Source organism: Aspergillus eucalypticola, assembly GCF_003184535.1.
Source record: "Aspergillus eucalypticola CBS 122712 chromosome Unknown BO83scaffold_2, whole genome shotgun sequence".
NCBI classification, from domain to species: Eukaryota; Fungi; Ascomycota; class Eurotiomycetes; order Eurotiales; family Aspergillaceae; genus Aspergillus; species Aspergillus eucalypticola.
The window spans coordinates 83,842-111,781 of record NW_020290276.1 but is presented as its reverse complement, the minus strand read 5'-3'; the positions used below and the strand labels follow the sequence as shown (position 1 = coordinate 111,781).

General features: G+C 50.9%; 11 protein-coding genes and 1 non-coding gene across 12 annotated transcripts; 5 read left to right on the top strand and 7 right to left on the bottom strand.

Moving 5' to 3' along the window:
* Positions 1 to 67: 67 nt before the first annotated feature.
* On the top strand, positions 68 to 3,900 carry BO83DRAFT_404920 (ribonuclease Z; the record flags this gene model as incomplete). The annotated part of the gene is made up of 2 exons (XM_025533761.1): positions 68 to 117; positions 291 to 3,900. 2 exons carry the CDS (start codon positions 68 to 70, stop codon positions 3,874 to 3,876), a joined length of 3,636 nt encoding a protein of 1,211 aa, XP_025392513.1. The 3' UTR covers positions 3,877 to 3,900.
* A 136-nt stretch (positions 3,901 to 4,036) lies between these two features.
* Positions 4,037 to 6,266, bottom strand: BO83DRAFT_413487 (putative acid phosphatase). Its single transcript, XM_025534488.1, has 7 exons — positions 6,096 to 6,266; positions 6,017 to 6,029; positions 5,919 to 5,953; positions 5,848 to 5,863; positions 5,613 to 5,778; positions 5,226 to 5,560; positions 4,037 to 5,127 (listed from the first exon to the last, which is right to left on the bottom strand). The coding sequence occupies exons 1-7, from the start codon at positions 6,183 to 6,185 to the stop codon at positions 4,229 to 4,231; spliced, it is 1,554 nt and encodes a 517-aa protein (XP_025392512.1). The 5' UTR covers positions 6,186 to 6,266; the 3' UTR covers positions 4,037 to 4,228.
* Positions 6,267 to 7,879: 1,613 nt separating this feature from the next.
* BO83DRAFT_77708 (GTR/RAG family Ras-related GTP-binding protein) lies at positions 7,880 to 9,695 on the top strand. The gene is made up of 4 exons (XM_025537599.1): positions 7,880 to 8,483; positions 8,536 to 8,637; positions 8,689 to 9,372; positions 9,442 to 9,695. Exons 1-4 carry the CDS (start codon positions 8,278 to 8,280, stop codon positions 9,599 to 9,601), a joined length of 1,152 nt encoding a protein of 383 aa, XP_025392511.1. The 5' UTR covers positions 7,880 to 8,277; the 3' UTR covers positions 9,602 to 9,695.
* Positions 9,696 to 10,719: 1,024 nt separating this feature from the next.
* BO83DRAFT_352086 (putative heme/steroid binding domain protein) lies at positions 10,720 to 11,831 on the top strand. Its single transcript, XM_025528975.1, has 2 exons — positions 10,720 to 11,087; positions 11,164 to 11,831. The coding sequence occupies exons 1-2, from the start codon at positions 10,848 to 10,850 to the stop codon at positions 11,686 to 11,688; spliced, it is 765 nt and encodes a 254-aa protein (XP_025392510.1). The 5' UTR covers positions 10,720 to 10,847; the 3' UTR covers positions 11,689 to 11,831.
* A 274-nt stretch (positions 11,832 to 12,105) lies between these two features.
* On the bottom strand, positions 12,106 to 14,859 carry BO83DRAFT_404916 (WD40 domain protein; the record flags this gene model as incomplete). Its single annotated transcript, XM_025533760.1, has 5 exons — positions 12,106 to 12,128; positions 12,203 to 12,412; positions 13,300 to 13,903; positions 13,956 to 14,785; positions 14,838 to 14,859. 5 exons carry the CDS (start codon positions 14,857 to 14,859, stop codon positions 12,106 to 12,108), a joined length of 1,689 nt encoding a protein of 562 aa, XP_025392509.1.
* Positions 14,860 to 15,373: 514 nt separating this feature from the next.
* BO83DRAFT_374362 (tRNA-dihydrouridine synthase family protein) lies at positions 15,374 to 17,296 on the top strand. The gene is made up of 2 exons (XM_025530181.1): positions 15,374 to 15,678; positions 15,729 to 17,296. Exons 1-2 carry the CDS (start codon positions 15,511 to 15,513, stop codon positions 17,187 to 17,189), a joined length of 1,629 nt encoding a protein of 542 aa, XP_025392508.1. The 5' UTR covers positions 15,374 to 15,510; the 3' UTR covers positions 17,190 to 17,296.
* A 37-nt stretch (positions 17,297 to 17,333) lies between these two features.
* On the bottom strand, positions 17,334 to 18,240 carry BO83DRAFT_374361 (CENP-X/MHF2 family protein). Its single transcript, XM_025530180.1, has 2 exons — positions 17,588 to 18,240; positions 17,334 to 17,496 (listed from the first exon to the last, which is right to left on the bottom strand). The coding sequence occupies exons 1-2, from the start codon at positions 18,206 to 18,208 to the stop codon at positions 17,449 to 17,451; spliced, it is 669 nt and encodes a 222-aa protein (XP_025392507.1). The 5' UTR covers positions 18,209 to 18,240; the 3' UTR covers positions 17,334 to 17,448.
* Positions 18,241 to 18,669: 429 nt separating this feature from the next.
* BO83DRAFT_304038 (MIF domain protein) lies at positions 18,670 to 21,766 on the bottom strand (the record flags this gene model as incomplete). Its single annotated transcript, XM_025527214.1, has 7 exons — positions 18,670 to 19,101; positions 19,161 to 19,219; positions 19,268 to 19,363; positions 19,783 to 20,299; positions 20,438 to 20,914; positions 21,469 to 21,518; positions 21,568 to 21,766. The coding sequence occupies 7 exons, from the start codon at positions 21,764 to 21,766 to the stop codon at positions 18,670 to 18,672; spliced, it is 1,830 nt and encodes a 609-aa protein (XP_025392506.1).
* A 523-nt stretch (positions 21,767 to 22,289) lies between these two features.
* Positions 22,290 to 22,361, bottom strand: BO83DRAFT_t21. Its single transcript has one exon. It is a non-coding gene; the product is annotated as a tRNA-Glu (tRNA).
* Positions 22,362 to 22,724: 363 nt separating this feature from the next.
* BO83DRAFT_449235 (MIND complex subunit MTW1) lies at positions 22,725 to 24,238 on the top strand (the record flags this gene model as incomplete). Its single annotated transcript, XM_025536738.1, has 3 exons — positions 22,725 to 22,782; positions 22,847 to 23,163; positions 23,226 to 24,238. 3 exons carry the CDS (start codon positions 22,725 to 22,727, stop codon positions 23,826 to 23,828), a joined length of 978 nt encoding a protein of 325 aa, XP_025392505.1. The 3' UTR covers positions 23,829 to 24,238.
* BO83DRAFT_374358 (dihydroorotase) lies at positions 23,860 to 25,395 on the bottom strand (the record flags this gene model as incomplete). Its single annotated transcript, XM_025530179.1, is given in 6 exon segments — positions 23,860 to 24,380; positions 24,397 to 24,408; positions 24,424 to 24,427; positions 24,441 to 24,894; positions 25,006 to 25,085; positions 25,178 to 25,395. Coding segments are annotated over 6 exon segments (689 nt in total), but the record flags the coding sequence as incomplete, so codon positions are not given.
* A 475-nt stretch (positions 25,396 to 25,870) lies between these two features.
* On the bottom strand, positions 25,871 to 27,401 carry BO83DRAFT_77581 (intradiol ring-cleavage dioxygenase). The gene has a single exon (XM_025537598.1). It carries the CDS (start codon positions 27,106 to 27,108, stop codon positions 25,993 to 25,995), a length of 1,116 nt encoding a protein of 371 aa, XP_025392503.1. The 5' UTR covers positions 27,109 to 27,401; the 3' UTR covers positions 25,871 to 25,992.
* Positions 27,402 to 27,940: the final 539 nt, after the last annotated feature.

Below are 27,940 nucleotides of genomic sequence, written 5' to 3'. Positions count from 1 at the left end.
ATTAAAAGTTGAACTACCTTTTAGGATCTGCGAGCCTTTTGCATAGATCGTATTAGTAAGTAAGTAGATGACCAGTGGCAGACTCCTGCTTGGCGTGGAGGAGCTGCATGGCTTAAAGTGATGAAAAGTGGCGATTGTCAGGCCCGAGAAAAAGTTGCCGGGCGGAGAAGCTCTGCGACTTCACTCAACTAAATTGACATCCTCTCGTCGCCCACCATCTCTTTTATCTTGCTTTTTACTTTGATCCCTATGAGATGACGGACCGTTGACACTGCTCACATTTATCTTAGCCCAACTGCATCTCTCTTTCCCATCAAGTTGGCTTCCCTTTTGCGGTCCGCGGCGCTACTCGCCAGTGTTTTTCGCGGAGTTGCCGTCGCTCCCAGACGTCCCTCGCCAGTCCTCCTCCGAACATCGATCCCTCGAGATTCTCGCGGCTCTCATAAAAAGGCTCTATCCCAGAAGCGCGACTTTGCTCAGAAGCGTGGGCCGTCGGCGTCATCCAAAAAATCTCGGATTGGCCAGCCAATGGAACCGGGCACTTATCTACTGCCTGCCCCTCGACTACCTTTCCGACGCGGACAGAATTTCCTCCTCTACAATCCCAAGTCTTTTCAGACATCAGGTTTCGGTCCTCCGCCGACGCCACCGACGGGCAATCCCCCAATGAAGTTCTACTACGAAGTCCTGACCACGCCCACGGCCGATACCCCAGGCACGACGGTCCTTCTTCACTTCCCGGACAAGCGTTATTTCTTCGGTCAACTGTCGGAGGGCACTCAGCGCGCATGTACGGAGCGTGGCATTAAAATAACCTATCTGACCGACGTCTTCCTCACCGGCCAGATACAATGGGGCAACACTGGAGGACTGATTGGTGTTATCCTTACGTTGGCCGACGGGATAGCCAGCTCGAACAACGCTTTGGAACTTCTTGCGCGGGAGAAAGAGGAACGCATTAAAGAAAGTGGACAGGCCAATGCGGCTGCCAAAAAGGAGCATGGAATGTCATACGCGGTTCACGACGGACAATTGGTACCGCAACGAGGAACTCTGACAATCCACGGAGGTAGAAACCTCACACATACCCTGGCTACCGCACGGAGATTCGTCTTTCGCAAGGGTACACCGGTGTTCACGCGCGAATATGATTCGGAGGGCATGTCGAAACCCGATCGCCTCGGAGCGGAGGATCCTTGCGAACAGCCTACATGGTCGGACAGCAACATTAAGGTCTGGGCTATGCCCATCAGGTCTTCCCCCGTCCCGCACCTGCAAGCGACGTCGCAGGTTCGCTCAATGAGCCCTAGGAAGCGGAGCCTCGACGAGTTCGAAGAGAGCAACAATACGTCAGAGCCTATTGATGCGCGAACCCGGGACCAAGTCATTAGACAGTCTGTGATCACGGACATGTTCAACTCGAACTGGAGACTGGATGCTCTGCACGAGACCAAGTTGGCGGATGTGAAGATGCCGGCCGCGATGTTCGTTCGTAACCCCGTCACCAAAGACCTTGAGCAGTACAAGGGACCTGCCCCCGGAAGTAATGAGCCACTCCCTGATATCACGGTCCTCGTACGCCAACCGTGGCCCGGTGCAGCCGTTGAGAAGATCCCTCATACTTCCTGGTGTCAGGAGTCCGTTTCCTATATCATCCGGAACCACGATGTCCGGGGAAAGTTCGACCCAAAGAAGGCTCAGGAGCTGAATGTTCGCAAGGGACCAGACTATGCCAAGTTGACCAAGGGAGAGAGCGTGACGTCGCAAGATGGCAAGACCGTTACTCCTGACATGGTTTTGGGCCCATCCCGACTGGGTAAGGGATTGGCAATTATCGATTTGCCTACCCCAGCACACGTCGATGATCTGGTAAATCGGCCCGAGTGGAACTCCGCCGCCGTTACTACAGGCCTGCAGACCTTCCTGTGGATTTTGGGTCCTGGAGTGGGTGATCATCCACGGCTCCACGAGTTTGTTGCGAGATTTCCCGAGTGCGAGCATACCGTGTCCAGTTCGGACTATTGTCCCAACTACCTGTCTATGAAGAGCATCGCAACCTCAACCACACGGATGGGCTTGCTGAGGCCTGACAACTACCCGACCCTTGTTCATGACAATGTGTCCCTCCCGCAGCCCGGCACTAGAACTGCAGAGCCGGCCACAGAACTGAAAGCCGTTGCCCTGAAACCTGTGGCGCCCGGTGTCATCATTGACATGGAGCCCAAGTTTGCGCTCAATTTCTCTGAAGTGGAGCCGCCTTTCGAGCCCGCACAGGTGCAGCGCCAGATGCCTTGGGCCATCGAACAGCGCTTGAGCACCATCCGCAAGCGTGTCAAGAAGGAGGCCTTCACGAAAAAGCTTGAGAGCTTTCAAAAGGATCTCCCAGGAGCCAATGTAGAGATCATCACCCTGGGCACTGGATCCTCCGCTCCATCCAAGTACCGCAACGTCTCCGCTACTCTTCTCAACGTGCCTGGATACGGATACTACCTGCTGGACTGCGGTGAGAACACTCTTGGTCAGCTGAAGCGTGTCTTCGCACCTGAGAAGCTGCGTGAAGTCTTGCAGAATCTGCGGATGATCTGGATCAGTCACCTTCACGCGGACCACCATCTCGGCACCGCTTCTGTCATCAAAGCCTGGTTCCAGGAGAACTACCCCGACGGAATCCCGCAGACAGACGAGGTAGAGATGGACATGTCCAAGATCCTGCAGGAAAAGCGACTGTTCGTTGTCTCCGAACAGATGATGACAGGCTGGCTAGAGGAATACGCCGCTGTCGAGAACTACGGTTTCGGCAAGGTGATTCCCTTGAGCGCCTCCCCCTACCTCCACCAAGGCAACATCCGCACCCAATTCGTCTACCGTCACTGCCGCGCCGACGGCTCCTACCCCGGCCACCAACTCGAAGCCACCAGACCCTCGACCACCAGCCTCAGCTTCCACGACCAATCCTCCCCCCTTACTCCTCTCCTCCGCTCCGCCACCGGCCTCTCCGACCTCCTCACCACCCGCGTCTCCCACTGCCGCGGCGCCATGGCCGTATCCCTCGTCTTCCCCGACGGCTTCAAGATCTCCTTCTCCGGCGACTGCCGTCCCTCCGCCGGCTTCGCCACCATCGGCCGCAACTCCACCGTCCTAATCCACGAAGCCACTTTCCAAGACGACATGGCCGTATCCGCCATCGCCAAGAAACACTCCACCCTGTCCGAAGCCCTCGAAGTCGGCCGTCTCATGAACGCCCGCGCCATCCTGCTCACTCACTTCAGCCAACGCTACCAAAAGCTCGCCCGAGTCGAAGAAGCCCCTGCCTCCCGCACGGCCAACAACAAACCCGCCGTTGAACCCAGCAACCACGTCGGCCAAGTCGGCCTCGACGTCCCGGACGACGAGCCCCAACAAAACAACAACACCCGTAACCAAATGTTTGGCGACATCAAGGTCACCAGCCGTCCTAAGATCACCGTCCCGATCGTCGCGGCTTTCGATTACATGCGTATTCGCGTCCGCGATATGCCTATCGCTCAGGCGTATGCGCCTGCCGTCGAGAAGTTGTTTGATCTCCAGGAACGAGCGGGCGAGGAGAAGGCCGAGCAGAGGAAAGAGGCTGCTAAGCAGATTGCGCAGAATAGGCAGAAGGCGAAGAAGCAGAAGCAGGAGAAACATAAGCAGATTCCTGTTGCTGCTGAGGAGATGGAGGTTGAGAAGCCGGAGGGGGCAGATGTTAAGTCGAAGTCGATTTGGAGTGCGAGTGAGAGTGAAAGTGGGTGGAGCACGAGTGGAAGTGATAGTGAGGGGGAGCGCATTAAGAAGGAGCATTATGCTAGGAAGCGGAAGGGTAGTGCTGCTGCCGCTGCTGGTAAAGATGGGCAGTAGGAGTAACTAGAGTGTGAAAGATCCACATGGGATAAATACTATCATATTAGAGTATTTAACATTCGAACATATAATCATGATGTGTTATAATTCTTATTGGTGTTTGACTACGGTCAAGCATATTGGTTTTGAATAGATTACCACAGTTCAAGAAGCAAAGCAGCCCAATACTGCATATGTATTATGTCTTCCAAGAGACCATAGTAGTAAATATGTATATCTATTAGACCAGATGGACTAATCTCCCCATCTCAGAATGGTGGTCAAGAAGAGCAAAAGAAAGAAAAGAAAAGAACTAGATACAGAGTAAAGCAACCGCGCATACACACACGCAGATCAATCATCGTAGGCTCTAGAACCCAGCCACCGACTTCTCCGCATCGTTCTTCCCATACAACCCCTCACCGAGGTTCTGCAGGCACTCGGACCTCCAGTCCTTGGGTGTGAACTTGTCCACGATCTCCTTGAACGCTTCCAGCGTACAGAAGCTCTCGTCGCCGGGGAGATGGTTCTCGGCCTTAGCTGCGCAGCCGGGGATCCGGACAGGACGGTCGTTGTATCTGATGCGGACGTAGTGGGAGCGAAGGGATTCTTTAGATGATTCGGGGAGGGAGGACAGAGGGACACGGGCTGTTTCGGAGGGTTGAGGGGTCTTAGGCGTGCTGGAGGAGGAAGAGCCGGTCAGGAAGGAGAAGAGACCCTTCTTTTGGGTTGCGTCGCCAGCTGTGGATGCCGCGCGTGCTTGATCTTGTTCGGTTTTGGAGAAGAGCTCGATGGCTACGGAGGAGGTGAAGGGGGGCCATTTTCCGTCGAAGGCGCCCGTGCTGGTGAGGATAGCGGCGAGAGTGGTGTCGTGGCAGCCGCTCATGGCGAATTTGATGGCCTTGCCGTTGGTTGGGGAGGAGCCCGAGGCGGAGGACTCGCTGCGCCAGCCGCCGTCAACGGCGGTGCTGACCATGCGGTCGACGACGTCGCCGAGGAGAGCGCCAATGCCGAGTTTGCGGTATTCGTTGCTCTCGGTGTAGCCGGTGAACCACTCGTCGACGGAGATCTGGTCGATGTAGTCTCTGAGTTTGCGGTCGTAGAATTCGGAGGGGAGCTTGGTTGCGGGGCCGTGGGCATCGGTAGCGTTGATGGTGTCGTTGATTCCGCACAGTTGAGGGTGGCCGTCTACTGCGACTCGGGGGGAGCTTTCCGGCATCCACTTGGAGATGCGCTTGTTGATGTAATCCATTTCATCAGAGGTGTTCCCTGTAGGGGGTCTTGATTAGTCTTTGTTTCTATGCTTTGCGTCTGCTATTGCATGATGGGGGGCATTGGACTGGGGGATATGGGGGTAGAGGACGTACATTTGAGTGCTGCTTTGTTCGCAAAGAGCCTAGCAAGTTGCCTGAAACGGCGGCAGTTTCCTTCATTCGGGAAGAGGGTTTCCTCCGATACGGAGCGTGCAACGATCACCGGGGGTGGGAAGTCCTGAGTGCGGGCACTGGCGGGATACATGCCCCAAAAAGCTTGCTGGAGGGACTCGAGGGCACGGGGAATGGGAGTGGCACGAAGATACATATCCTCGGTGTCGGACTTTATCTTGGGCATGAAACCCAGCTGGTCGACATACAAGTGCCGCAGACGCTGGCCTAGGGCAAAGGTGGTCTCCCGTCCTTTGTCTGTCAGCTCACCGTGTTGGCTGGGGACTCAGTCAGCAGGACCTCCTGAATTATTGCTGAAGTCCAACTTGCCAGATGCCTTCTATATCACCAGTTGCTCCCACTGCAACCACAGATTGGTCTTTGTCGCCAAAAGCCTCCGTCTTCCTCCTCCATTCGAACCCGTTCCACGATGTGAGGTCTTTGTTGCTGGCGGCCATTTGAATCATCTGCCGCGCAACATTACAGTACGGCCAGTCTTTGCAGAAGTAAAGAAGTCAGTGGGGGGCCGGTCAAATGTATGCGTCAGGGTGGAAGGGCGAATTACATGGAGCGAGTCCTGCCTAAACAATATTAGCCCGGAGGAGATAAGCTGGGGGGAAGGGTTGGACCGCATACATTCTGGAAACGCGAAGAGACGGGCGTTCGTTCTCCTGAAAAGCAGATGTTAGATCAGAAATATTAAAGCAAGATTGTAATATATATATCCTCCTTACCATGACGGAGAAACTGAACCATGCATTAGCCAGCGTCCTGCATGGGCATTTGGGGGGGGGTTGATTTGCCGGCACTTACCACTTGCACCAATTGGAGTTTCAAGTCCCGAGGATAGAGCCGGTCCAGCTCCTCCTGGGAGTAAGGCTCACGGGGGACCAGAGTTGTCATTGGAAAGGCAGTCCGCAGTGAAGCACCTGGCAGGACTTGAGAGACGGCGTCAATGACAAGGTGGAAAAGGTAAAGAGCGAGCCTGGCAGACTAATAAATGAATGAAAGACAATGGGCGCAACGGCCGGACAGGCGGTGATGACGCCAGCAGGCGGTCTGGCCGAGGGGAGCCAATCAACAGGCGGCACTGAACCCCGAGGCCGTTTCGATGGTTTTTCGCGGGGATTTTCTCCATTCATTCCATTTACTGTGCCTGCTTTAATTTACTGTGTACGATCAGGGTCCTTTTGACTGTTCCACTAAACATTGAAGTCCTAACTGGCTACTATCTTCATATCTTGAGTACATCAAGGGTATTGTAGATACAATTGTCAACAAGTATGCCCAACCTTCTCAACGAAATTGAATACAGTCAGTCTACTACTCCGTAGTACTGTAATAATGTCGATCTCCAGAGGTGGTCTTCTCCATCACCCTCGTAATTTAGATAGGTGTGGTTGACAGGTTGTCATGCACGCCGACTGCATATATTCATCGCATTTAATTCCCGATCAAGTCTCCGTAACCATACACCTCTTGACCCTTCTTATGGGTCAAATAAATAATGGCCCTCTGTCAACGCCGCCATTGAATCCTATTGTCAAATTCGTGGTTGCCCTCAATATTGGCTGCCCGATATGCGCACCGCATTGTCATGGTATCAATCCAGTGCAAATTACCACATGTTGTAAAATTACCCTGTATTAGATCCCGACATGAAGCCATTTGCGTCGCTATCACAGCTGCAAACTTGACAGCTATCCATCTGGACTCTGTAGCATGAGATAGATAACTGCCCCCGTAGTTGGTTGGGGGAATGCGGAAAGGATCACGCACCAAAGGCGGAGAGCAGCATCTCTCCGTGCCAAGCCGCACCTCCCGCGCTTATCGCATTGGACGCACCGCATCTCTTTCACTGTCCTTCACTTCCATCCACTGTGATTGGCAATCCAGGAACGCACTGTCAGGCATTGAGACTTCTGCTGAGTATAAGCCACTCCCATTGCACCATCTGTATGTGTTCTTAGCATCACATCTCCTCCAAGTTCCTGTGCAAGCCCTCCAGTCCAGCCTGTTCTGCCCCGTGCCTACCCACCTATACATCCTCTTTTGTCTGATATTATTGTTATCGCGAGAGAGACGTATTGAGCCTCTCATCCCGTGACTCCCTTCCTCTTTCGCTTGAGTGATCATTTGCCAGCCATGCACTTCACACTCTGCTGAGCCTTCCTTATTCCCATCCGTTCCTGTGCAACAAGCCACCTTCCAGTCACTCTGCCCATATCCTGGTTGCTCCGTCGATTATCTTTCCAGGGTTCTGGTGCGGAGATTGCAAACACTGCGTTTCATACTTCACTGTCTCTCGTTTGGCTTCAATTTGCTTGAACTCAATCTGTTCAAACACGTCCCTCTCCTCATCTCATATCATCGTGTCGTGTGAGACATTGAACTTGTGGTAAGTCTCTGTCAAGTCACTTGGATGAAGTTGTTTTTTGCACTCGCTGAGCTGATTACTTAGGTGGAAAGCATCGTTTCTGAAATAGCACACGGATTGATCCGAGTCTGAAGCCATGGATGTAAGGATTCTTCCCAATGCCCCTCTCTCACTTATCTGCAGATGAGCCTGCACCGTCTGTCGAGCTGTGGGAATCAATGAGGTGTCTTTTTGAGTGTCGTGCTGGACTGTTTGGCCCAGATTGGCTCTGCTTTGAGTTGTTGCTGTTGCCTGCGTGTCAAATGTACTCTGTGTTGTGTGAGCTATCTGCAGATGCCCTTCAACGTTTGACCGGCTCAACCAGAAATGAGTTGTTTTCTGTGCTCGGATACACCCAGAGCAATCGATACTGTTTTGTACGAGTCTATGCACGTGTCAAACACGCCCGGCGAGTCCCAGGTGTTTTTTTCACGTTCTCATCACATTCGAGCTCGGGGCACGTGACCTGTATTCACGCTTTCACCTCATGTTGTTGGAGAAGACTAGATGGCTCATGGGCATTCTTTTCTCTGCTGTCTTTGTTGTCTTTGCTGAAAGCTTCTCACACGCTTGGTCATCATGGAGCTACCTCGTCGGATCGAACCTGGCTGGGGGAGCGCATCTAAACAGTCCCCAAGCGAGAATACTGCAGCCCCCAAGTCTGATGCACGGCTAATGCTGGAGAATATTCTACAGGGAACTACCCAATCTATGGAGCAGTCCGCTGAGTCGGCCAATCAACCCCAGGACGCTAAGCCTCGTCTGATGCTGATGGGCCTGCGTCGGTAAGCTGTCCCTACCGTAGCTGGTCCCGTACTGTATCCTAACATTACCTAGGAGCGGCAAGTCATCGATCGCTAGCGTGGTCTTCCACAAAATGCCACCCAACGAGACTCTTTTCCTGGAATCGACGACCCGGATCCAGAAGGATTCAATCCAGTGAGTACGCAGGTTCTCTACCATTCATACTGCACTGACACAAGCAAACAGCTCGTTCATGGACTTTCAGGTCTGGGATTTTCCTGGTCAGCTAGAGTACCTGGAGCCATCTTTCGATCTGGAAAGCATCTTCGGAAGTTTGGGTGCGCTGGTTTGGGTCATTGACGCTCAAGACGATTACATGGAATCGGTGGCGCGTCTCAATCGCACGATCTTGACCGTTCAGCAGTACTATCCGAACATCAACATCGAGGTCTTTATTCACAAGGTCGACGGTATCACCGATGAGTACCGCACCGACACTTTCCAGGATATTGTCCAACTCATTTCGGACGAGCTCAGTGATGCGGGCTACGAAAATGCTCCGGTTCATTACTACCTGACCTCCATCTACGACTACTCCGTCTTTGAGGCCTTCAGCAAGGTCATTCAGAAACTCATTCCCAACCTGTCTACGTTGGAGAATCTGATCAACACCTTGTCCAACAATTGCGGGTTTGAAAAGACCTATCTTTTCGACGTTCTCAGCAAGATCTACATTGCGTCCGACACCCGTCCGGTCGACATGTCCTGCTACGAGATGTGTTCCGACTATATTGACGTTATTGTGGACATTTCGGAGCTGTACTCCTGGGATCACCCCGACCGCAAGGCCAAGGGCGAGCAGAATCAGGAGGCAGAAAGCCACGCTGTTTTGCACGACGATACGATGATCCACCTCATGGAGATGAACAAGTATGTGACCGAGAAGTGACCGAGAAGTGACCGAGCTGCCCATTCTTTGATGATACTAACAGATAGCAGGTATCTTTGTCTTGTTTCCGTTATCCGAAACCCTGAGTCGAAGGATAAAAAGGGCCTTATTGATATGAATTGTCGTACCTTCCAGGAAGCTCTCAATGATGTCTTCTCCCGCAGCTGGGAGCAGGATCAGGAAGAGCCCGGAGTGGTGACCGAGGAGTAAAATACCGAATCCATCTGCATTGGCGAGGTTGTCTTGTTTTTGTTCTGTTTCGTCGTCCCTCTTTTGGGGCTTAGCAGGGAGTATTGAGGCACGGTTCCGGCATGGCATGACACCTCGGATGAGCCCTCTATCTTGCGACGTCGAGAATATGTGAAGCTCTGGCAGTTTTAACGCTTTTTTGATGGGATCAAGACTGAGGCTGGTACTTTGATAGTATTATTTCCGAGTTAGTAGTCAATACCATAATGTGAATTTCTACCAAGGAAACATTCGACCCGCAGTAGCCCTTGTAGTAAGGCACCAAGGCACAGAGCGGAACAGGACCCCCGCCCGGCGGAACTTTCTTCCTGCGCAACATAAATTCATCTGGAAATTCTTTTCTTCGCTTGTTTTCTGTCATCACCAGCTGTGGTTCCGCCTTTTGCGACTTCAAAAATGGATTGAAACCTTTTGCGATTGGCTATGCCAGTACTAAATTCGAAGCATCAATACTACAGGTATATTTGCATCACCATCTTCTATGGTAAGTTCGACAGAACAATTTATTGCACATGCTTCAATCAAGCTTCCCTCCCCAATCTCGATGATGAAAACTTTTCCTACATTCGCAGTTTCCACGCTAGCCGTCGCGAGAACCCATTCTAGACGTGCTCTGTGCGCAATACTTCCTTGGATGTCTGACGAGATTGAATGCCTTTGCCTTTGCTTCTGCAGTTTTCATGTAGTTGAACTTGGCTAACTGGATTAAAGTTATAGGTTCACTTTAGATGCACATCTGCTTCGATATAGATATCAGGAGGAAGGATACTAGACCAAGACATACTCGTCAGTGTGCAGGATAATGGACATGGCGCAGAAGCAGCTAGCTACTGATCACCCAGTAGCTTTATGCTTTTCCCAGGATATCTATCTAGATAATGCAAGAATTATGATCTGTACAAATACCTCTCCAAGTAAACCAAGACCGTAGCTGTACCTCTGGCCCTTAAATTTCAATAAAAGCACTATACCTGTCACACCATGCGACTCCCGAAACAAGCCAACGGAGAGCGCGGAAATACTAAGGGTACTTAAGCCAAGCAGCAGCTAACTACTACTTACCTTTTACCTAACCATCCATCCATTCCACCTATCCCTCTTCTCCCATTACTATACCTATCTCTACTTGTCTCCCAATTCAATGGCATACAAGTAATTTACAATCCAACCACCTTACCACCATCAAATACAACATACAGCAACAACCATGTCCTCCGAACTCCGCCAACGTCAAAAACCAACCCCATCGAAACCCTCCAAAACCACTACCAAATCATCCTCCTCCTCATCACCCAAAAATGGCATCTCCATCCTAGACATCATCCGTGTGCTGGCCACACTCCTAATCGCCTCGTGCGGTCTTTCCTACTACATGACCTCATCCGAATCTATCCTCTGGAACTACCGACCCTGGTTCACCCGCTGGCCAGTCCTAGTCCGCTACATCGTATGCCCTCATCCCCTCATCCCCTCTTATCCCCTTCCATAAATCCACCATACTAACAATCCCCCGCGCTCAACAGCAAGGCCCCCTCCTCCTAACCCCCACCGAACTCTCCCTCTACAACGGCACGGACCCCACCCTGCCCATCTATCTCTCCATCAACGGCACCATCTACGACGTATCCGCGAACCCGCTCGTCTACGGCGCCGGCGGCCACTACAACTTCTTCACGGGGCGGGATGCGACGCGCGCCTTCGTGACGGGATGCTTCAAGGAAGATCTCACGCCGGATATGCGTGGCGTCGAGGAGATGTTCATCCCGATCGATGATCCCGAGGAGGAGAAGCGGTTGAGTAATGGGCAGAGGAAGGTGCGGAGGGAGCAGGATTTGAGGATCGCTAAGCAGAGGATTCATAAGGCCGTGGCGCATTGGATGGGTTTCTTTGCGAATCATAAGAAGTATTATGAGGTTGGGAAGGTTGTGGGACTCGACGAGGTTGTGAAGAGGGAGGAGGAGGAGGGCGTTAAGAGGGAGCTTTGTACGGCTGCGAGGCAGCAGAGGATGACCAGGGAGCAGGTTGAGAAGGCGAAGGGGGGGAAATAAGTAGGTCGAATTATTTATATAGTAGTATGTATGTATGGTGTATGATAGTGGTTTTGGTGGGGGAGAAGAGGGGGGGTATTATCTTGTCTTGGGAATTTGCTATGGAATTTGCTATCTAGATGATAAATATCATGTGAAGATATCTATCTGGGCATTTGGTATGGTATCGCTACGATTGCACTGCACGTATTTATAGTCTTCGACTGCCCCGCTACGCAGTCCTCCCAGCCACAGCAATAGTCATCTACAAGGAATGATTGGAACAGATTTTGGTTGAATTTCAGCCAGTCATATTCTAACTTGACATGTCCATCAAATCGCCCAGCCCGACTTTCCGAATTTTCATTCGAGTGATATCATATCGTTGCACAAAGAAAAATGCGACGCGCGAGGAAAGATATTCATAGCGTCATACGTTTACTCGGCGGTGACGGCGCGGGCTATTATCGATGTCAGTATTCCATATCACACACACACATATATATACTGTAGGATTCCGTGAGGGGGTGCGTACTGTAGATGTTCATCTTGGAGTGACCAACAACCTTCTTGATCTGTCCCTTCTCCTCAAGGTCAGCAAGGGCCTGGCGGGCCAAGCTGCCGTTGATCTTGAGACGGTCGACCAGAGTGGCGACAGTGATCAGACGGTAGGACTGGACATCCTTGTTGAGACGCTCAGCGGTCTGCTTCTCGAGGACGACGGCGTGCTGGGCCTTGTCCTTGACTATATTCGGAGAAAAATCGATGTCAGTAAAGTGTTTCCTATTCATTCATCTCGGTTTTGTGTATCGGTTCGCGATCGATCGCATTTCATTCATCATGTGCGTTGTGTGCGTAATATCCATCCATCCATCGCTATCGGGTAACATGTATATGTATGCTTCTTCTTCTTCTTTCTCTTCGTTCGATACAATCACAGGCGATCTTCGACTCTTGAACTCGATAGGGGGGAATGATAATGATGGTGATGGTGATGATGATGGAAAACGGGGAATTATAGCGTACCCTTGCCCTTGGACCACTTCTTTCTGGTAGGAGCCTGCGAAATAATATTAGTATTGATACATTTCCCCCTTTCTGCACTGCGAGTGCTACTCGGCGATGGTACTCACCATTTTGACTGTCTGATGTAGCTGTTCGACGGAGGAGAGCTGCACAACAGATCGAACGGTCTGAAGTTTGAGTGCCCAAGTGCGAAATTCGAGTGGGGGATGACTCAGCGTCACGTGCGGATGAACCCTAAGCCCTGGCTGTCGGTGCCGCTCGGTTAGCATTGGCTGCTGCAATGCCGGATGTGATTGGTCGGTCGGGGTACACCTGTTTGTACAGAGTATGCTTGATGGTATAGTACTGAGTACTAAGTATAAGGGTCTGTGAAACATTGGTAGGACCCAAAGGCTGATTAAGATTAAGTATAGTTTCCGCTATGTACATAGGTATTGTATCAGTTCGTTATAGGGCTTCCCTCATGAATATCTCCCTCGTAAAAGCATACCCGGCTTTGAAGCCGTTAGGTGTAAGGTAGTATAGAGGACCAGCTGGCAATATGATCATTTAGCCGGATGACTGCGCTTTGTAGCACTCCTCGACGGCAAACTCATCTGCTCGTACCAGGTCCGTAGCTACTTCCCTTGACTTTACCATTGATGGTTGTGGTAACCTTGAACTGTGGCGAATCTTCGACACTCTCAAGGTGACCAAGTACAAAGTCGTCCGGGGTGCCAAACCAGAACTTGGAATCCTCGTCCTCATCGAAAGACAACCATCGCACCTCGTATCGTCCGCTCTCGCTTCGCGGAACGGGGATGCGCGTGACTAACGGCTGGCTATACGGCGACCAGTACCGAACAGCAGCGTAGGCGGTGTTCGCTGTGGTTATAAGTAATTGCGTCTTGGAATGGTGCCACACGACCTGTCTAACAGTATGTTCGTGGACTAGTGCCGACAACAGGACTGGTGTGCTCTCCAAATCCCATATCCAGACAATGTTCGGTCGCGTCGGATCGACGGTGCCCAGAAGAGTCCCGCTGGCGCTAAAGGCCATGATCGACACTCCCCGGGGCGCCCCGGATGGTTCGACTGGCATACCAAACGCAGAGGAGCTTGATGCTTCGGCATATTCAAGGTCTCCGTCAGCTGCATAGCGTTCCCGCCAGACACTGGGGGAATTCTGCTCTATCTGAAAGACATGGGACAGTGTGATCGAACAGGAAAACTAAATTCATTAGCTTTGTCATACATAGAGCAGCCATCCGAAGTAATCTTACTGTTCGGGTCTTGAGAATGTCGACAGTCCCATCGACCTTACCAACGACCAGAAGCTCTGACACACCGCGTTGCTCGGTAACAGGGCTCCACTCTATCCCTCTAACGCCGAGGTCGAGCGAACTATCGATGCCTGAAGGGCCACTATACGTTCTGAAGAGCTGCCCATCAGCCGTGAAAATGAGGACTCTGGTGCCCGCACTCGCAGCATCCCACACGGCTATCCATCTCCCGTCCGGACTCCATTTGAGGCCCTGAGCGTCTATTGTAGGCAAGACTGCTCGTCCTATGAGCTCGTAAGATCGAAATCCGTGAATTGTCAATAGATCAACTGCATCCGGCTTCAGAAGAACAGCAAATTGCCTTGTTTTGGGCCGGTAACCAAAGCCATTGCTGTTCGAAAACTTGGGACTTTTGATGATTTGGCTTCGACCAGAGTCCAATCCGAAGACTGTGATTTTCGTGTTCCAGGCATGAAAGAACACGACCTCGTTCTCATCGCCTCCGAAGTCGACGTATGTAGCGCCAGGCTCAATGCTTTCGATTTCTGCGAGCAATTGCAACGGGTCCAATTGCCAGACCAGGATCCGTGAATCACTAGAACAAAGCACGCGTCTTCCTGGGGAACTCACTCCTGCGTAGGAGTGCGTGCTTGAAGGTAACACAGGCTTGCATCTGGAGAACTTCAAGAACTTTGAAGCAATCTCCTTAAGCTTAACGATCTGTACCTCTTTGAAATCAGGCGATGCCGGGTCCAGATGGATGACAAGATCTTTGCCATTCAACTGCGCGGCATAGTCGCCATCCTCAGATAGAGAGATTGTGTTTGAGACTGAAATCATCATCAGTGATACAATTTGCTACCAAAACGGCTATAAACGCACCCCCTGCTCCGGTGGAGTCCATTGTTGATTTCAGCTGCAGCTAGGTTCAGTAACTGCCGTCGAGATGCAGTACAGGAAATTATGGCGCGTGCATGTACTCCTGGTATCATGCGCATCCTAGACACTGTTTCTCATCACGAGCTTCCAGGGATCGAAATCTTGGGACTGTTTTGAAGGTTTCATTATTTATCTGAACCCACTTTATTGGAAGGCGCCAAGGCTTCACATAGATTAGGTAAGCAGTACTATGAAAACACAAATTTGACAGCTGCTAATGATAGCCACGCGCATCAACAAAGTCTGCAAAGATTGAAAGAGAGAAGATTTCCATTCTTAGTCTTAGCTCATGCAATATATAAGCATCGACCTCTTGTACGACGAGAAACAGGCATATTGAAAAGACAGCTGAGTAGCGTGTGCATGTTCTTTCCCCGGATAAGATAAGAGGATCAACATTGATCCCCTCCGAAATAAATTAATTGTCGGCAAAAAAGCGCCCGCCATCCGCATCATTTGCGACTTCCAGACTCCAGATACCCTCCTCCGCAAACCGCTACCTCGATCGCTCCTTTTGGGGACAAAAATCTCTTATTTCGTAAAGATTCGTCTCCCTCGGTTCTCACCCCCCTGGCTGGGGCACTTCATCCCCAAGTTTCTACGCCCAAACGTGAAAATGGCGGTCCCGGAGACACAGCCCGCTCCGCAAGGAAGCGTCGCAGACCAGAATGCGCCTGTAGCTGCGGCTGCTGAACCGAGAAAGAAGCTCCTTGGAAGACAGTTCTACGAGAGTATTGGAAGCCCGAAGTACATCATTGCACCTATGGTGGACCGGTCTGAGTTTGTAGGTTTCTCTTTGATCGTACTCTTCGATCACAACTAATCGTCCCGGAGGCGTGGCGCATGCTCACTAGGTCGTTCATGACACCGGAAGACCAGAAGAAGGTTCTTGCATACTCCCCCATGTACCATGCGCGCTTGTTCCGTGAGCAAGCGAATGTCCGCGTACAGCACTTCCACCCTACTCGCGCTGCAGCCGGCAAAGGCGAGGATGAGTCGCCATATCTCGACGGAAACCCTTCGTTCGATCGGCCTCTGTTTGTACAATTCTGCGCCAATGATCCTGATGATTTCTTGGAAGCCGCGCGCCATGTGGCACCATACTGCGATGCGGTGGATCTCAATCTGGGATGTCCCCAAGGCATTGCGAAGAGGGGTCACTATGGTGCTTTTCTCCAGGAAGACTGGGATCTGATTTACAAGCTGATCAACCGACTTCACAACGAACTCTCGATCCCAGTCACTGCCAAATTCCGTATCCAGGAAACGAAAGAAAAGACGCTCGAATATGCGAAGATGATCTTGTCCGCTGGTGCGAACATAATCACGGTGCACGGACGGAGAAGAGAACAGAAAGGCCACAACACCGGACTGGCTGATTGGAGCTACATTCGCTATCTCCGCGATAACCTTCCCCCAGAGACGGTCATCTTCGCGAATGGCAACAACTTGAACTATGAGGATCTGGACCGTTGTCTGGAAGAGACAGGTGCTGATGGTGTGATGAGTGCGGAAGGCAACTTGTCTGATCCGTCGATCTTCAGCAAGCCCCCTCCGGTTGGCAGTGAAGGAAGAGAATACTGGCGAGGCAGGGATGGAAAGGGTGGGTATCGTATCGACGCCATGCTACGGCGGTACTTGGACATCATTTACAAGTACGTGCTTGAACAACCTGTTCCGGACAGGAAGCCGCTCTATCTTCCATCGAACGCAGTGGAAGAGGAATTTGAACAGACAACCGAAACACCCGAAGAAACCGAAGACGGCCCGCCCAAGAAGAAGCAAAAGCGCGAGAAGTCAAAGAGAGCGGCCTCTCCCAGTCTCGGTGTCATGCAGGGCCATCTCTTCCAGCTTCTCCGCCCTATGGTCTCTGTGCATACCAATGTCCGTGATGCGTTGGCAAGATCGAGACCTGGCGATATGCCAGCGTTTGAGAATGTCCTGGCTCTCGTCGAGCAGGCAATCAAAAAGGGTCTCAAGGAATACGAGCAATTCCCGGAACGCTTTGAGAAAGACCCGAACCAAGAACTGACCGGATCCAAGGCGACTATTGCCGAGTATGGCAGGCCATGGTGGATCTGCCAGCCACACATTCGACCACTTCCTGAGGAGGCTGTCGAGCTGGGCGCGCTTACTGTGAAGAAGAAGAATGATGGCAATGAAAAGCCCAAGGCGGACGAGTCGTCTGAAAAGGCCACCCCTACTGCAGAGGGATCTGCCACTCCTTCGAAGACGGACGGGGCAGCTAACACGCCTGCCACGGCGACTACTCCGGACAACCTGGTGAGCGGTTGATATCACGATTCAAGATTTGGTGTTTTTGCGGAGTATTGGGACCAGCATCTTATACCCAAGTTGGGCATAGCTACTATTCATGTTAGATATAGACGCATACAGAGCACATAGTACATAGAGCTACGTTTATGAAGCCATAACTTTCAATCCGCTTGAATATCTCCAAGTTTAGCATCACTTACAGTACAAACATGGTATCATAATCCATATAACCAAATCCATAAACTCCATCCCAATCCATATAGACCAGAAAACCCATCTAAAAATCCATAACAAGCTGCGGCGCCATCTTCTCCAAATCCTCAACCTAAACCCAAACATAGTCAGCAAACACCCACATAACCTCCCACGCATCAACTAAACACCAACAAAAATATGAAAAAGGGGAAAAGACAAACCTCCAAAAACCCATCCCCAACCGAAGCCCCCTTCCCAACAGCCTCAGTCCTCTCAAACGCCGCCCTCGCCAACGCCTCCCTCACGAAAACATCCACATACTTCGCGACAACCGTATTCGCATCCTTCGCGATCTTCGTCTTCTCATTCTGGAAATGATGATGCAGTAACCTGGTCAACAACTTCGGCGGAATAACAGGATCGTTCGTGAGTACGTCATCAGATGGCTGATCCTTGTGGATGATCTCCGCGAGAATGTAGTCCGGTTCTGGTTCTGGCTCTGGGGATGATGCGTCTGAGTGGGCGGGGGACGAAGAAGAAGCGTTGTTGTTGTTGTCGTTGTCGTCGTTGTCGCTGTCTTCTTGGGAGTCGGCGGGGCTGGGTGATGATGGTCGGGGACGTGCGGATCTGGATGAGGAGGCTTTGGCTGGTGCTTCTTTGGGTTTGGGTCCTCGTTTGGTTGTTGTCGTTGATTTTGTTGTGGCTTTGGCTTTGGGTTTGCTGGTGGCTGCTGCGGCGGTTGATGATGATGATGCTGGGGCTGCGGCAGTGGAGGAGGTTCGGCTTGGTGGTTTGAAGGGGAGTTGTCTGCGCTTTTGCGCGGGTTTTCGCTCGGGAGGCATGGTGTGTTGGGTCTTTGTATCGAGGGTCGTTACTTTGGTGGTCAATTGATGATAAGGTGTATTCGTCGCGGGGATTTGATCTTCTTGCGCGGATGCGCGGGTCCGTGACGCGTGGTCAGGTGATTTGCTATCTATACAATGTATGTGGGTTTATCATCGTTTTTAGTTCTCTGTCTTTTATAATAAGGTAGCTAATAGAAGACTGTACTATTGTTTACTTGATATGGTCTGCATAGCTTGCAGGGTGGGGATGGTTTTTTGTACCGAGCTACACTGTTCTATCACTTAAGACACGATATATATGAGCGGTGGTGATTGATCTAACTCTATTGAAATCGGAAAGAATATCTTCACTATTCAATGAAATGCACCATCCCACCTCATCACTGTAATAATAATCTCAGACCGCACCAAATATTATCAATATATGCATTAACAATCATTAAACCCGATACAAGGATTCAGTCATCAGCCGGCGTCACCACAGTAACATCAAGTCCCGACTTCTCCAATATCTCCCTTGAGCGAGCCCACTCCACGCCAAACAACCCAGAGTTGAACCGACACGACCAGAGCTCAAGAAGAGTACCCTCTTGGTCTTCAATGTGATCAAGTTGTTTCTTCATATCTGCAATGGCAAGCTCGGTGTTCTCCAGCACTATATCTTCAGGACTGACCATCCTTCCAAGCCCTCTTGACGTGAAAAGGCAGATTATCCAATGGCGTTTCCTGCGGTCATTCTCATAATCTCTCTTCTGTGGTGGGATAATGAGAGCAGTTCCCTCTGGCAGTCGAGCTTTTTGTGTGCCATCGCTTGTTGTGATAGTATCGTATCTGGGCTTGGAAGAGAATTGTCGGCAGTGGGATCGATAAATCTCATATGCAGCAGGGTACTGTTAAGCTTTAGTCAGATTTGCATAGCACCCTAGGTAAAATACTACGAGAGACGCACATTTCTTCGGAAGACTCTTGCTATTCCCTTCCCCCAGGTGCCACGGCAGTTACATGCATCTGTTTCCATCATTAGTTACATTCATATTCGTAGATAGAGAAACGTACGGATCAGCGCTGCTCCCTCTGGAGCATCGAACAGGCTACCTTGGATCTCTAAGAGACCCCCTGTAGTGCTTCTTGGCTCCATACGTACTGAGTGTGCTGTGTGCTGTATCTGTGTGTGTGTGTGTGTGTGTGTGTGATGATATGGTCCACCGTTCTTTCGAGAGCAACAGGGACCAAGTATCAGACAAGGATTTAAAAAAGGGTTTAATTCACGGGCGTTATTCGAATTATCAGTGGTAGTAAAGAGGCCAATAGACAAAACAAAATTGAATTCAAAGAAGGTAGCTACCGTGAATACAATCGATCACCGCTGAAACTTCCGCACAGTTTGCTCATGATGGCAATAAGTGACCTGTTAGGGAAATACAAAAGGCTCGTTGGATGGCGAAAGTGAATGATAATGACAAAGAGTGTAAGTACAAAATGAACAAGAGAATCGTTTTGGGGTAATGGTCACGTCAATGTAGGCTACTACCGCGTATCCCCGGACTTTCCATTCCGTTCTGAACCTTGACGGTTAAGAAAATGACGGAAGCCCCTGGATTTTGTACCTGACTTCGACTTGACATCGCTGTCCGTAGCATCACTTGCTAGTGATGACTCTTTGCCCTGCGATGGCGCCTGTGTGCCACCACAAGCCCAGGAAGATGTAGTTGCAACCGAAATAGGTGCGCTCTGCGAGCTGGTGGATTTCAGTCTTCGACTCATGGTTCGTGAGACGGTTTTAAATAGACCAGAGCCGTGATCTGGGGAAGAACGCTCCAAACGGGCAATTTCACCCATCATTGTCACTCCGTTGGTCGCGAAGTTCTCTTCGGGAATTGGAATATATAAGATGACTCCTCGGTTTGGAGCCACATGGAGGATTTCTTGCAGTGCTGCCTGGATCAGAATGGTGCTACGAAGATTGGTTATCGGTGCGATGAGGTATGGCAGCGCGAAGACTTTCATCAGGTAGGCTGGTAGATTTACTCTTCCGAATTGGATGCATGCGTCTTCTTGAATGGTGGTCATCATAAGTGTTTCGGATTTCTGGAAGATGCGTGCCATATGGGACGAAATGTTCGAGACAAGCGACTCCATTTCTTTGACCTGCACCTGGGGTCAGAACTATACAATGATCATACTCTCATTGCTGGGGATGATGAGCAGATATAGACCACCACGCACCTTGGTGTTAACCTTTATCTCTACCACCACGACCGAATCCTGGCTGATCTGGGTTCTGGGTGAGGTCAACGGACCCCTTGTGCTAAAGGCGTCTTCGAAGTACTGGCTTTTCGTTCGAGTCATCGGCTTCTCCTCAACACTCTTCCGCTCTACATGAGCTGGCTTGACATCCAGAGGTGCACCGCCAGTCAGAGCAGAAATCGAGGCCTCGTCATCATCCTTCTCTTCTAAGAACATGGATGGCCTCACAGGTGCCCTTTCTAGTTTATTCTTCTGCTTGAGTGTTGCCTCGGAGACATTAACTGATGCAAATGCTTGAAACGTGACAGGTGACTGGAGAACAGGTACTGGTGGTGATATACTGCCGGACGACGTGTTCGACAAATCGTTACGCCGTCTTCGCAGGGAAAAGTCAATCCTGTGGCGCCTTGCGGTCATTGCGGCGTAGATGTTTATGGAGTTCGTAAAGATTGCCCGCTGTTTCTTTGCTGCAGTATAAGAAGTTATGTAGGACTGACTTAGATTCCTTGCGGTGGTTGTTGAGGCGCTGATTAGACGGGAAATATGATACTTCTAAGAGGTAGTACTTCCTGCCATTACAGGCTCCCAACGCGGTAAATTATATCTTTGTAGATAGGCAAGTACCAGCCATCACAACCAGTGGGGCTGCACGGTACACCCAGAAGGCAGCTACGGATCAGCCTTGCCATACACGGGTGTCCACCGACCAGTTGCACGAGGCTCACGATAGAGTAACGGTGTAACCACATCCCAGTTATGATCGCCAGTCCGCATCATGGAACCGACAAACACACTCAAGCCAAAAACCCAAGATAGTCAAAGGCAGAGTTGCCACTATAGAATACCTTGTCGATTCTCCGTCTCCTGTCCCACACGATCTCACCATCCGACCGACGTTTGATATAGAGGATCCGGTGTTGAGGAATGAATTCCTCGTCGGTTGTCTCCTTCTTCCACGCATTGAAACCAGACTCCAAGCGTCCTTCGAATCGATCTTCATATCCAATAACGTAATCGGTACCATCGAAGGCAGAGTCCCAGATAATTCGGTTGATTATGTCTGTGATTGAATTTAGTGACCCTGCCAGGAATCCAGTCTTGAAATGTACCTGCTGCAGGACGAAGTCTATTCTCCACAGGCTCCGGCTTCTGTGAGCCTAACGTGACAGAGTTATACTCCGTCTCGAAGGAAGTAGGCGTTGGTGTTCTTGTTTGAGCATTCGGCTGGGGTGTCGAGCTACGCTCGTAGTCCTGCTCCGGGGCATCGTGAACTTTCTGCTGCGTCTCGGTCGATGGTTCTGAAGCCATGGTCTCAATAGCTATCACACTCTTAGGTTCTGGTACTGTCCTGGAAATGTTTGGTTGTATGCTGAGATGATTGAAGACATGTTCACAGGTTATATATTCTTGCTAACCAAAGGCCATCAACTGGAAGTCTACTATGTTGCTCATATTGCCAATTCCAACAATCCCTGTAAGCATGATTAAAGTGTGTTGCATGGAAGGCCTGATAGATTCACCGCATCGCATCAGATCACGTACTATACTGATGCCCTGTATGATCGCCGTAGTCCGAAACGGGAAAGTGAGCTGAATGAACGTGGCTTAGCGCACTCCTGGGATGGAAATATGACTCATGATCGAGTGTATACATTATGAGTGATGTTGAGTCAGACTTGGCAATTAGCTACTTGACCACAGAAGGAGTTTCGAGGAGAAGCAACATCGAGTAGCGTCAGGTGCAAAAATGTAAGTCAAGTGTTTCCGAAGAAAGGAAATGTAATAATAGTAGGATGGAGTACTCGGTAGTAAACAAAAAAGAGAATTTGAGCTCCGATAGGGGGAATCGAACCCCCGGCTGCCGTGTGAGAGACGGCGATGTTAGCCACTACACCATATCGGATATTGTTGAAGGATGGAGCTAACTTTTGCAATATAAGCCATGGGCTAAAATTTTCATCAATAAATCCAAGCTCGTTGTTGGATTGACTAGCATTGAATATGGAAGAACACCCAGGCTGTAAAATGGAATGGAAAGTAAGACTAAATTCTAAGAACATTCTCTAAATGTGCGGGCGGCAGAACCCCGCGTCCACAAGGTACACAGTCTTGGCTCCAACGGAAGTCGGGTCTCCTCACGCGGCGGACCGAAACCAACTGTTTTAACCCGCATTCGCGCGCAAACGCGTCTACCTAAGAAGTCCGAAACCTCCTTCACCCCTCAATACGAAATCTAGACCATGAACCCTGACAGGAAGATATCACCATGAGTGACGCGACAACTTCCCTGCTCACAGAGCATTTCAGCTATACGCCCCTAGTTCGTATGGCCCTTTGGCGACGCGCTGTTGAAAACAACCCAAGCTGACTCGGCGCAGTCTCTCATAGATGACATTATCAACTCGATCAACAACTTAATCTATCAAGCTATTTCAAGTCTTGAAACAGGTCTACTGGGCACGCCTCCGGAGCGCCTGGGTTTCTCGCATGCGAATAATGGCTCGACTATACCTGACACCGACGAAGACGGGAATGTTATCTACCCAGAAGCACAGCTGGAAATCGAAAATGGACTACATCAGCTAGAAACACTGCTTGAGGCGACAGTCGACAAAACTTTCGATAAATTTGAGCTTTTCGTGCTGCGCAATACGTTCAAGGTACCCGACGATCTGATGGGATGGATTCGGCTGAAGCACTACGAGGTATGTTGACCCATCAAGCTTCCAGCTCCCCTTCTCTTCTAACCAGCCTGTCTCCTGATCAGAACCTGAACTTGGAGCCCCCCTCCGATGCCCCCACTCCAGAGACGATCTCCGCCCAGCGGAAGAAGTTACACGAAACCAAGAAGTTGAATCGGTTGCTGAAACAGGAAAGCGCACGTAATGAGGCCGTAATTGCTCAGTTACGCTCCATCCTGTCGAATGCGCAGACCGCAAAACAGGAGAATGGTGTCACTCCCAACGGTCAACCAAACCTGGACTTGTCTTTCTTGACTTCTAGCCCAGCTGCACAGCAGCTACGTGTCGGTGCCGCTACCGGATCAAACACCCAACATACCCCGATCACCACGAACGCTACGTTCATATTGTCTCAGCTCCCTGGTCTACAAGCGCTGCTTAAGGAACTCCGGCCGAAATTGGCGACTCTACCACAATCCGGAGATAAACTGGATGCGGAACCCAATGCCGATGCGAGACGCGAGTACATCGAAAGCAGAGTTAGGCTGCACCTCGAAAGGGCTGGTCAGTTGGCGGTCGGTAGTGATAATACCACCGTCGTTGCCGGCCGTAAGATAGATATTGCAGAGGCACAGGCTCTTGAGGCCGTTACGGGAATGCTTACGCAAGGAGACAAGAAATCAGCTTAAAGACATGAATCGAGAAACACTGGGATGGTTCTTTGTCCCAGTTCCATCAAGGAAATCTATTTTCACTCAGTCAACCGAATTCATGCAGACCACGACACGCTCCATGTCTGCTGGTCCCGTCTGAATGGAACAACATCCACCTTGTCCGACTTCAAGATGTTCGGGATCTTCTCATCCTTCTTATCGATGACGATGAACTCTTTCTGCTCTTCGCCAATGCCATAGAAATTGCGACCAAACTTGCTCATGAAACCCTCAATAATCTCGGGGGTGATGTCTTCCTCCTTCAAGACGCCATTCTGGCAAGCTTGCTCGAACGCGTCGATGACAAGCTGGGTGGTGTGGGGCTGAGTGAACACACCGGCTGCGATCTTATCGCCTCCTCTCTTGGACACGGCCGGGTGAGGTGCGCTGTCGGATCCGAAGAAGAACTTGGGGTTACCGGAGGCTGCTGCGCGCAAAAGGGCATCACGATCCGCGGGCGTCTTGGCGACCGGCTTGCAGAAGCAGAACGGATCTCCAGCCCAGGAGTCGATGATGATCGACAGGTGATGGGCCGTGACTAGAACAGCTGTTAGTGTACGATTATCCAGCTATGGAAAGAGTCCTCACTTGTTCCGGCAACAGTAGGGCCACACTTCTTGACAGCCTCAACCGCAGCGGCGGTGGTGCAGTGCTCGAGAATGATCCTCAGCTTGGGAAATTGCTCGTGCAGCTGGAGCAAGGTTGGCAGGAAGCGCTCCTCTGCTGTCAAAACGGTCACATCACCCTTGGATGGGACTTCACCGTGCAGGTTGAGGATCATATCCTGACGCTCCATCTCAGCGAAGACAGGGTAGAACTGAGTGTAGTCGATGACGCCCGAGGAGGAGTTAGTAGTGACACCGGCCGGGTAACTCTTGACGCCAGTGATGCCGCGCTTCTTGGCATCGATGATGGTCTCCGGGGTGATAGTCTCATGGAGATACAGAGACATGAGATAGTTCACATTGGGCTCAATGGCCTGCAGACGCTGCTTGTACTCAAGCGCGCGGTCAACGGTGGTCACGGGAGGGACCAAGTTCGGCTGGTGAAAGACATCCAAGTTACTATATTGTCCCAATTGCAATGCAGCAGTTCCACCAACCACATATAAATATGGTCAGAAGTTCAAAGCGGTACAGAGTGTTAAATTTACCATAACAAAAACGGTGTTGACACCACCCTGTCTAATAGTAGGAGTAACAAGCTCCATCATATCACCATCGCGAAGATGCACTTAACTCCACCCATCTCCATTAGCCAAATCGAAACAACCCCCTCAACATTGGACACAATTGGCAATCATCCAAATAAAAAGTGATACGCACCATGAAAGTCCGCGGAAGCGGGGAGCTTCACGCCCTGCAGCTTGGAGAGAGGCATTCTTTTTCCCGAACAATAGTAGAACTTTGAATACCGAGGTATAACCAAATTAGGTCTGAAGATTCGAGGAAACAGCATGAACCAAATACTGAATCCAATCAATGAGGTATAATAATAGTCAATATCTGGGGGAAATCAACTACGTACAAGAAATTCCCATGGACCGGTTTTTCCCCGCCAATTTTTTGTCGCGGGGGAATTTGGGATCCATGACCGCCTTGCTTATGATTGGTTGGTGTGGGGTGTGGGCATGTGATGTCACGGGGGTGTCCGCGGTGGTTGACATCCTGGCGCTTACTACCCCTGGGTAAATACTCGGGAGTCTTCTACATCGCGTCGCTCCGAAAGGCTCGGGATGTGGAGGGTATCTTACAATGATACAGGCGGTTTTGAATATTATTGTGTGCTATGGACTAACGAACAGCCGTTACACTCATCATAACTTAGTGTTCTGATGACTGAGAGCTAATACTCCCTCGCTTACCGTCAATTGATTACGGCCCTGATAACTGGTGGAGAAACAGACTCTACATCTACTTACATTGAGTTATTTGCTTACCCTCCAGGACTACAGTTCACCCGCCTACTTACAACCAATGGCAAAAGCTTCGGTTTTGTGAAAATTACGCACAAATCGTATTCCAAAGAGTGCTATCATTCTTAACTTGGAAGCTTTATCACGAAACACACAGTGTTTTCAATCTCTCGAGACTCACCACATAATTCTGTCATCTCCTGTGGCATCTATACCAGAGCTCTCTTAGAATTGGCCTCCAGTAGGCTGGCTACCACTGGGCTGACCACCACTTGGCTGGCTGCCACCAGACTGACCACCACCGGGAGTGGAAGAGTCGTCATCAACAGCAACACCACCGCTGGAGGTGTAGACGAAGCTGTAGTTAGGGTCATAGGTGGCAGACACATTGACAGCGACAGTCACCCATCCGAAGAGTCCATCGTCCAAGCTGTCTCCAAGGTAGACGTAGTTCAAGACAGGGTCAGAGTCGGAGTTTTCAGTCTCGTCGGAGAAGACGCGGTCCTCTGCGTTGGTGGTGAGCGTGACGGTGTTGGTGTTGTAAGGGTAAGTAGCCTCCACATCGTTGATGAGATCCTGATCCCAGAAAAGCTGACCAATATGCGCAACAGTGCCGCCAGTAATGGTGTTGTTGTCAAGCACAGTCACATCCAGGTGGGCAACCATGTGATGATGGGTGGTACGGCCGGAGTAGTGGCCCGGAAAGAGAGACTCGAAGGTGACAACACCGTCAGAGTCAGTCTTCTGGATACCACGGAGGAAGGTGGTGTTCAGGTTGGAAGTGTCATTGGTGTTTCCGTTGCCGTTGGCGACAAGGCCGGAGTAGACACCGGTGGCATTGCAGTTCCAGATATCCCAGTACAGGTCGGTGATTGGCTCGCAGGTCTCAACGTTGATGAACTGGCCTTCAATCACCACGGGGACACCTGACTGATCTTCGCGGACGTCCGACCGAATGTACTCGCCAGGGACATAGTAGGGTCCAGTCTCACCCTCTGGGTTCAGAATGCAGGTACTGGTATTGGCAAAGACCTCGCTGGCGGAGGAGTCGGGTGTGATATCAGAACCGGTCACAAGATGGGACTTGTTGAGGACCGAGTCAGTATCTCGCCCAGCAAGGCGCCTCCGGTGGAGGTCCACCAAGGCCCTACGACGAGCCTCGGCACGAGCATTAAGACCACTGCGCTCGAACTTGGAAGCACAATTTTCCAAGCCACGACGCATATTGGCTTTCAAATCCAGGAGGTCAGAGTTGGCGCGCTTCTCTTGATGGCCGGGATGGGCAGTGGCAAGAACTGCACATCCTACCGCGGCCAACTTGACAACGCTCTGGACATGCATTTTGAGGGGGCTTAAAAGATGAAGTTCAAAAGATTTGGACAGGGAACAGGCGATATTTGCAGGGGTGGAAGCTAGAGAGGCCTTGAAGAGACTGCTTTCTGCTGGATGTCTCCCTCAGATGCCTCCCGGATGAAGAGCCTTTATATGCTGCTCCCTCCATCATGAGCGTCGACATCAAAGTGCGCGTTGCCGATGTACTGTGCAGTCTATACCAATCTGGGCGCGGACGATTTTGCCATTGCGCGGAGTCTGTTCCCTTGCCGAAGCGATACCAACCTCCAAAGACAAGTAACTGTCGTCAGCAGTGGGTAGGATCAATGACGAGCGTGTACTAATCCCTGCTTGCTCTATCCAATGTTGCCGGCCAAAAATGAGCGAAAGCGTGCTCAAGTGATGAATCTACTTGCCAGGAAGGAAGATGACGAATCCCTCCCACCGGCCAAGACCATCGGCTGCGGGGACGCTGCGATGAAGCTCGCCCGCCAAGACCGCCTAATGATGTCCCTCAAGAGACCAACACCCCAGACGCCGCGTGTCATTACTATCTAGAAGCCACTGATTGGCTTGGCTTTGAGGAAAATTGCGATGATCTGCACATCAGGGCTTAATATTCACCCGGTATCAATCAGCGCAAATGTGATTCGCGACAAGTTGGTGGCTTTAGCTCGTGGTCCTGGCGCAGGCGTGCTGAGTACCTACGGAGCAATACCCGTAGGCTTGGCGAAGCCAAGGCCTGTTTACAGCCCTAGGTCCAGACTGGCTGTGAGTCGCGCTGTCTGGCAGGAATCTCGGGCCCCGAGGACCCCATGATCCCGCTGCAATTATCCCGCTG

Excerpts from the sequence above, each read along its gene's own strand:
- BO83DRAFT_374362 (XM_025530181.1), top strand. The coding sequence starts at position 15,511 with ATGGCGGTCCCGGAGACACAGCCCGCTCCGCAAGGAAGCGTCGCAGAC. Across the intron at positions 15,679-15,728 it reads TGGTGGACCGGTCTGAGTTT|GCGTGGCGCATGCTCACTAG; the intron begins GTAGGTTTCTCT and ends ATCGTCCCGGAG.
- BO83DRAFT_413487 (XM_025534488.1), bottom strand. The coding sequence starts at position 6,185 with ATGACAACTCTGGTCCCCCGTGAGCCTTACTCCCAGGAGGAGCTGGAC. Across the intron at positions 5,561-5,612 it reads GGTGATATAGAAGGCATCTG|CCAACACGGTGAGCTGACAG; the intron begins GCAAGTTGGACT and ends CTGAGTCCCCAG. Across the intron at positions 5,128-5,225 it reads GAACAAAGCAGCACTCAAAT|GGAACACCTCTGATGAAATG; the intron begins GTACGTCCTCTA and ends GACCCCCTACAG.
- BO83DRAFT_352086 (XM_025528975.1), top strand. The coding sequence starts at position 10,848 with ATGTCCTCCGAACTCCGCCAACGTCAAAAACCAACCCCATCGAAACCC. Across the intron at positions 11,088-11,163 it reads CAGTCCTAGTCCGCTACATC|CAAGGCCCCCTCCTCCTAAC; the intron begins GTATGCCCTCAT and ends CGCGCTCAACAG.
- BO83DRAFT_77581 (XM_025537598.1), bottom strand. The coding sequence starts at position 27,108 with ATGCATGTCCAGAGCGTTGTCAAGTTGGCCGCGGTAGGATGTGCAGTT.
- BO83DRAFT_77708 (XM_025537599.1), top strand. The coding sequence starts at position 8,278 with ATGGAGCTACCTCGTCGGATCGAACCTGGCTGGGGGAGCGCATCTAAA. Across the intron at positions 8,484-8,535 it reads ATGCTGATGGGCCTGCGTCG|GAGCGGCAAGTCATCGATCG; the intron begins GTAAGCTGTCCC and ends AACATTACCTAG. Across the intron at positions 8,638-8,688 it reads ATCCAGAAGGATTCAATCCA|CTCGTTCATGGACTTTCAGG; the intron begins GTGAGTACGCAG and ends ACAAGCAAACAG.
- BO83DRAFT_374361 (XM_025530180.1), bottom strand. The coding sequence starts at position 18,208 with ATGCCTCCCGAGCGAAAACCCGCGCAAAAGCGCAGACAACTCCCCTTC. Across the intron at positions 17,497-17,587 it reads TTGGGGATGGGTTTTTGGAG|GTTGAGGATTTGGAGAAGAT; the intron begins GTTTGTCTTTTC and ends GTTTGGGTTTAG.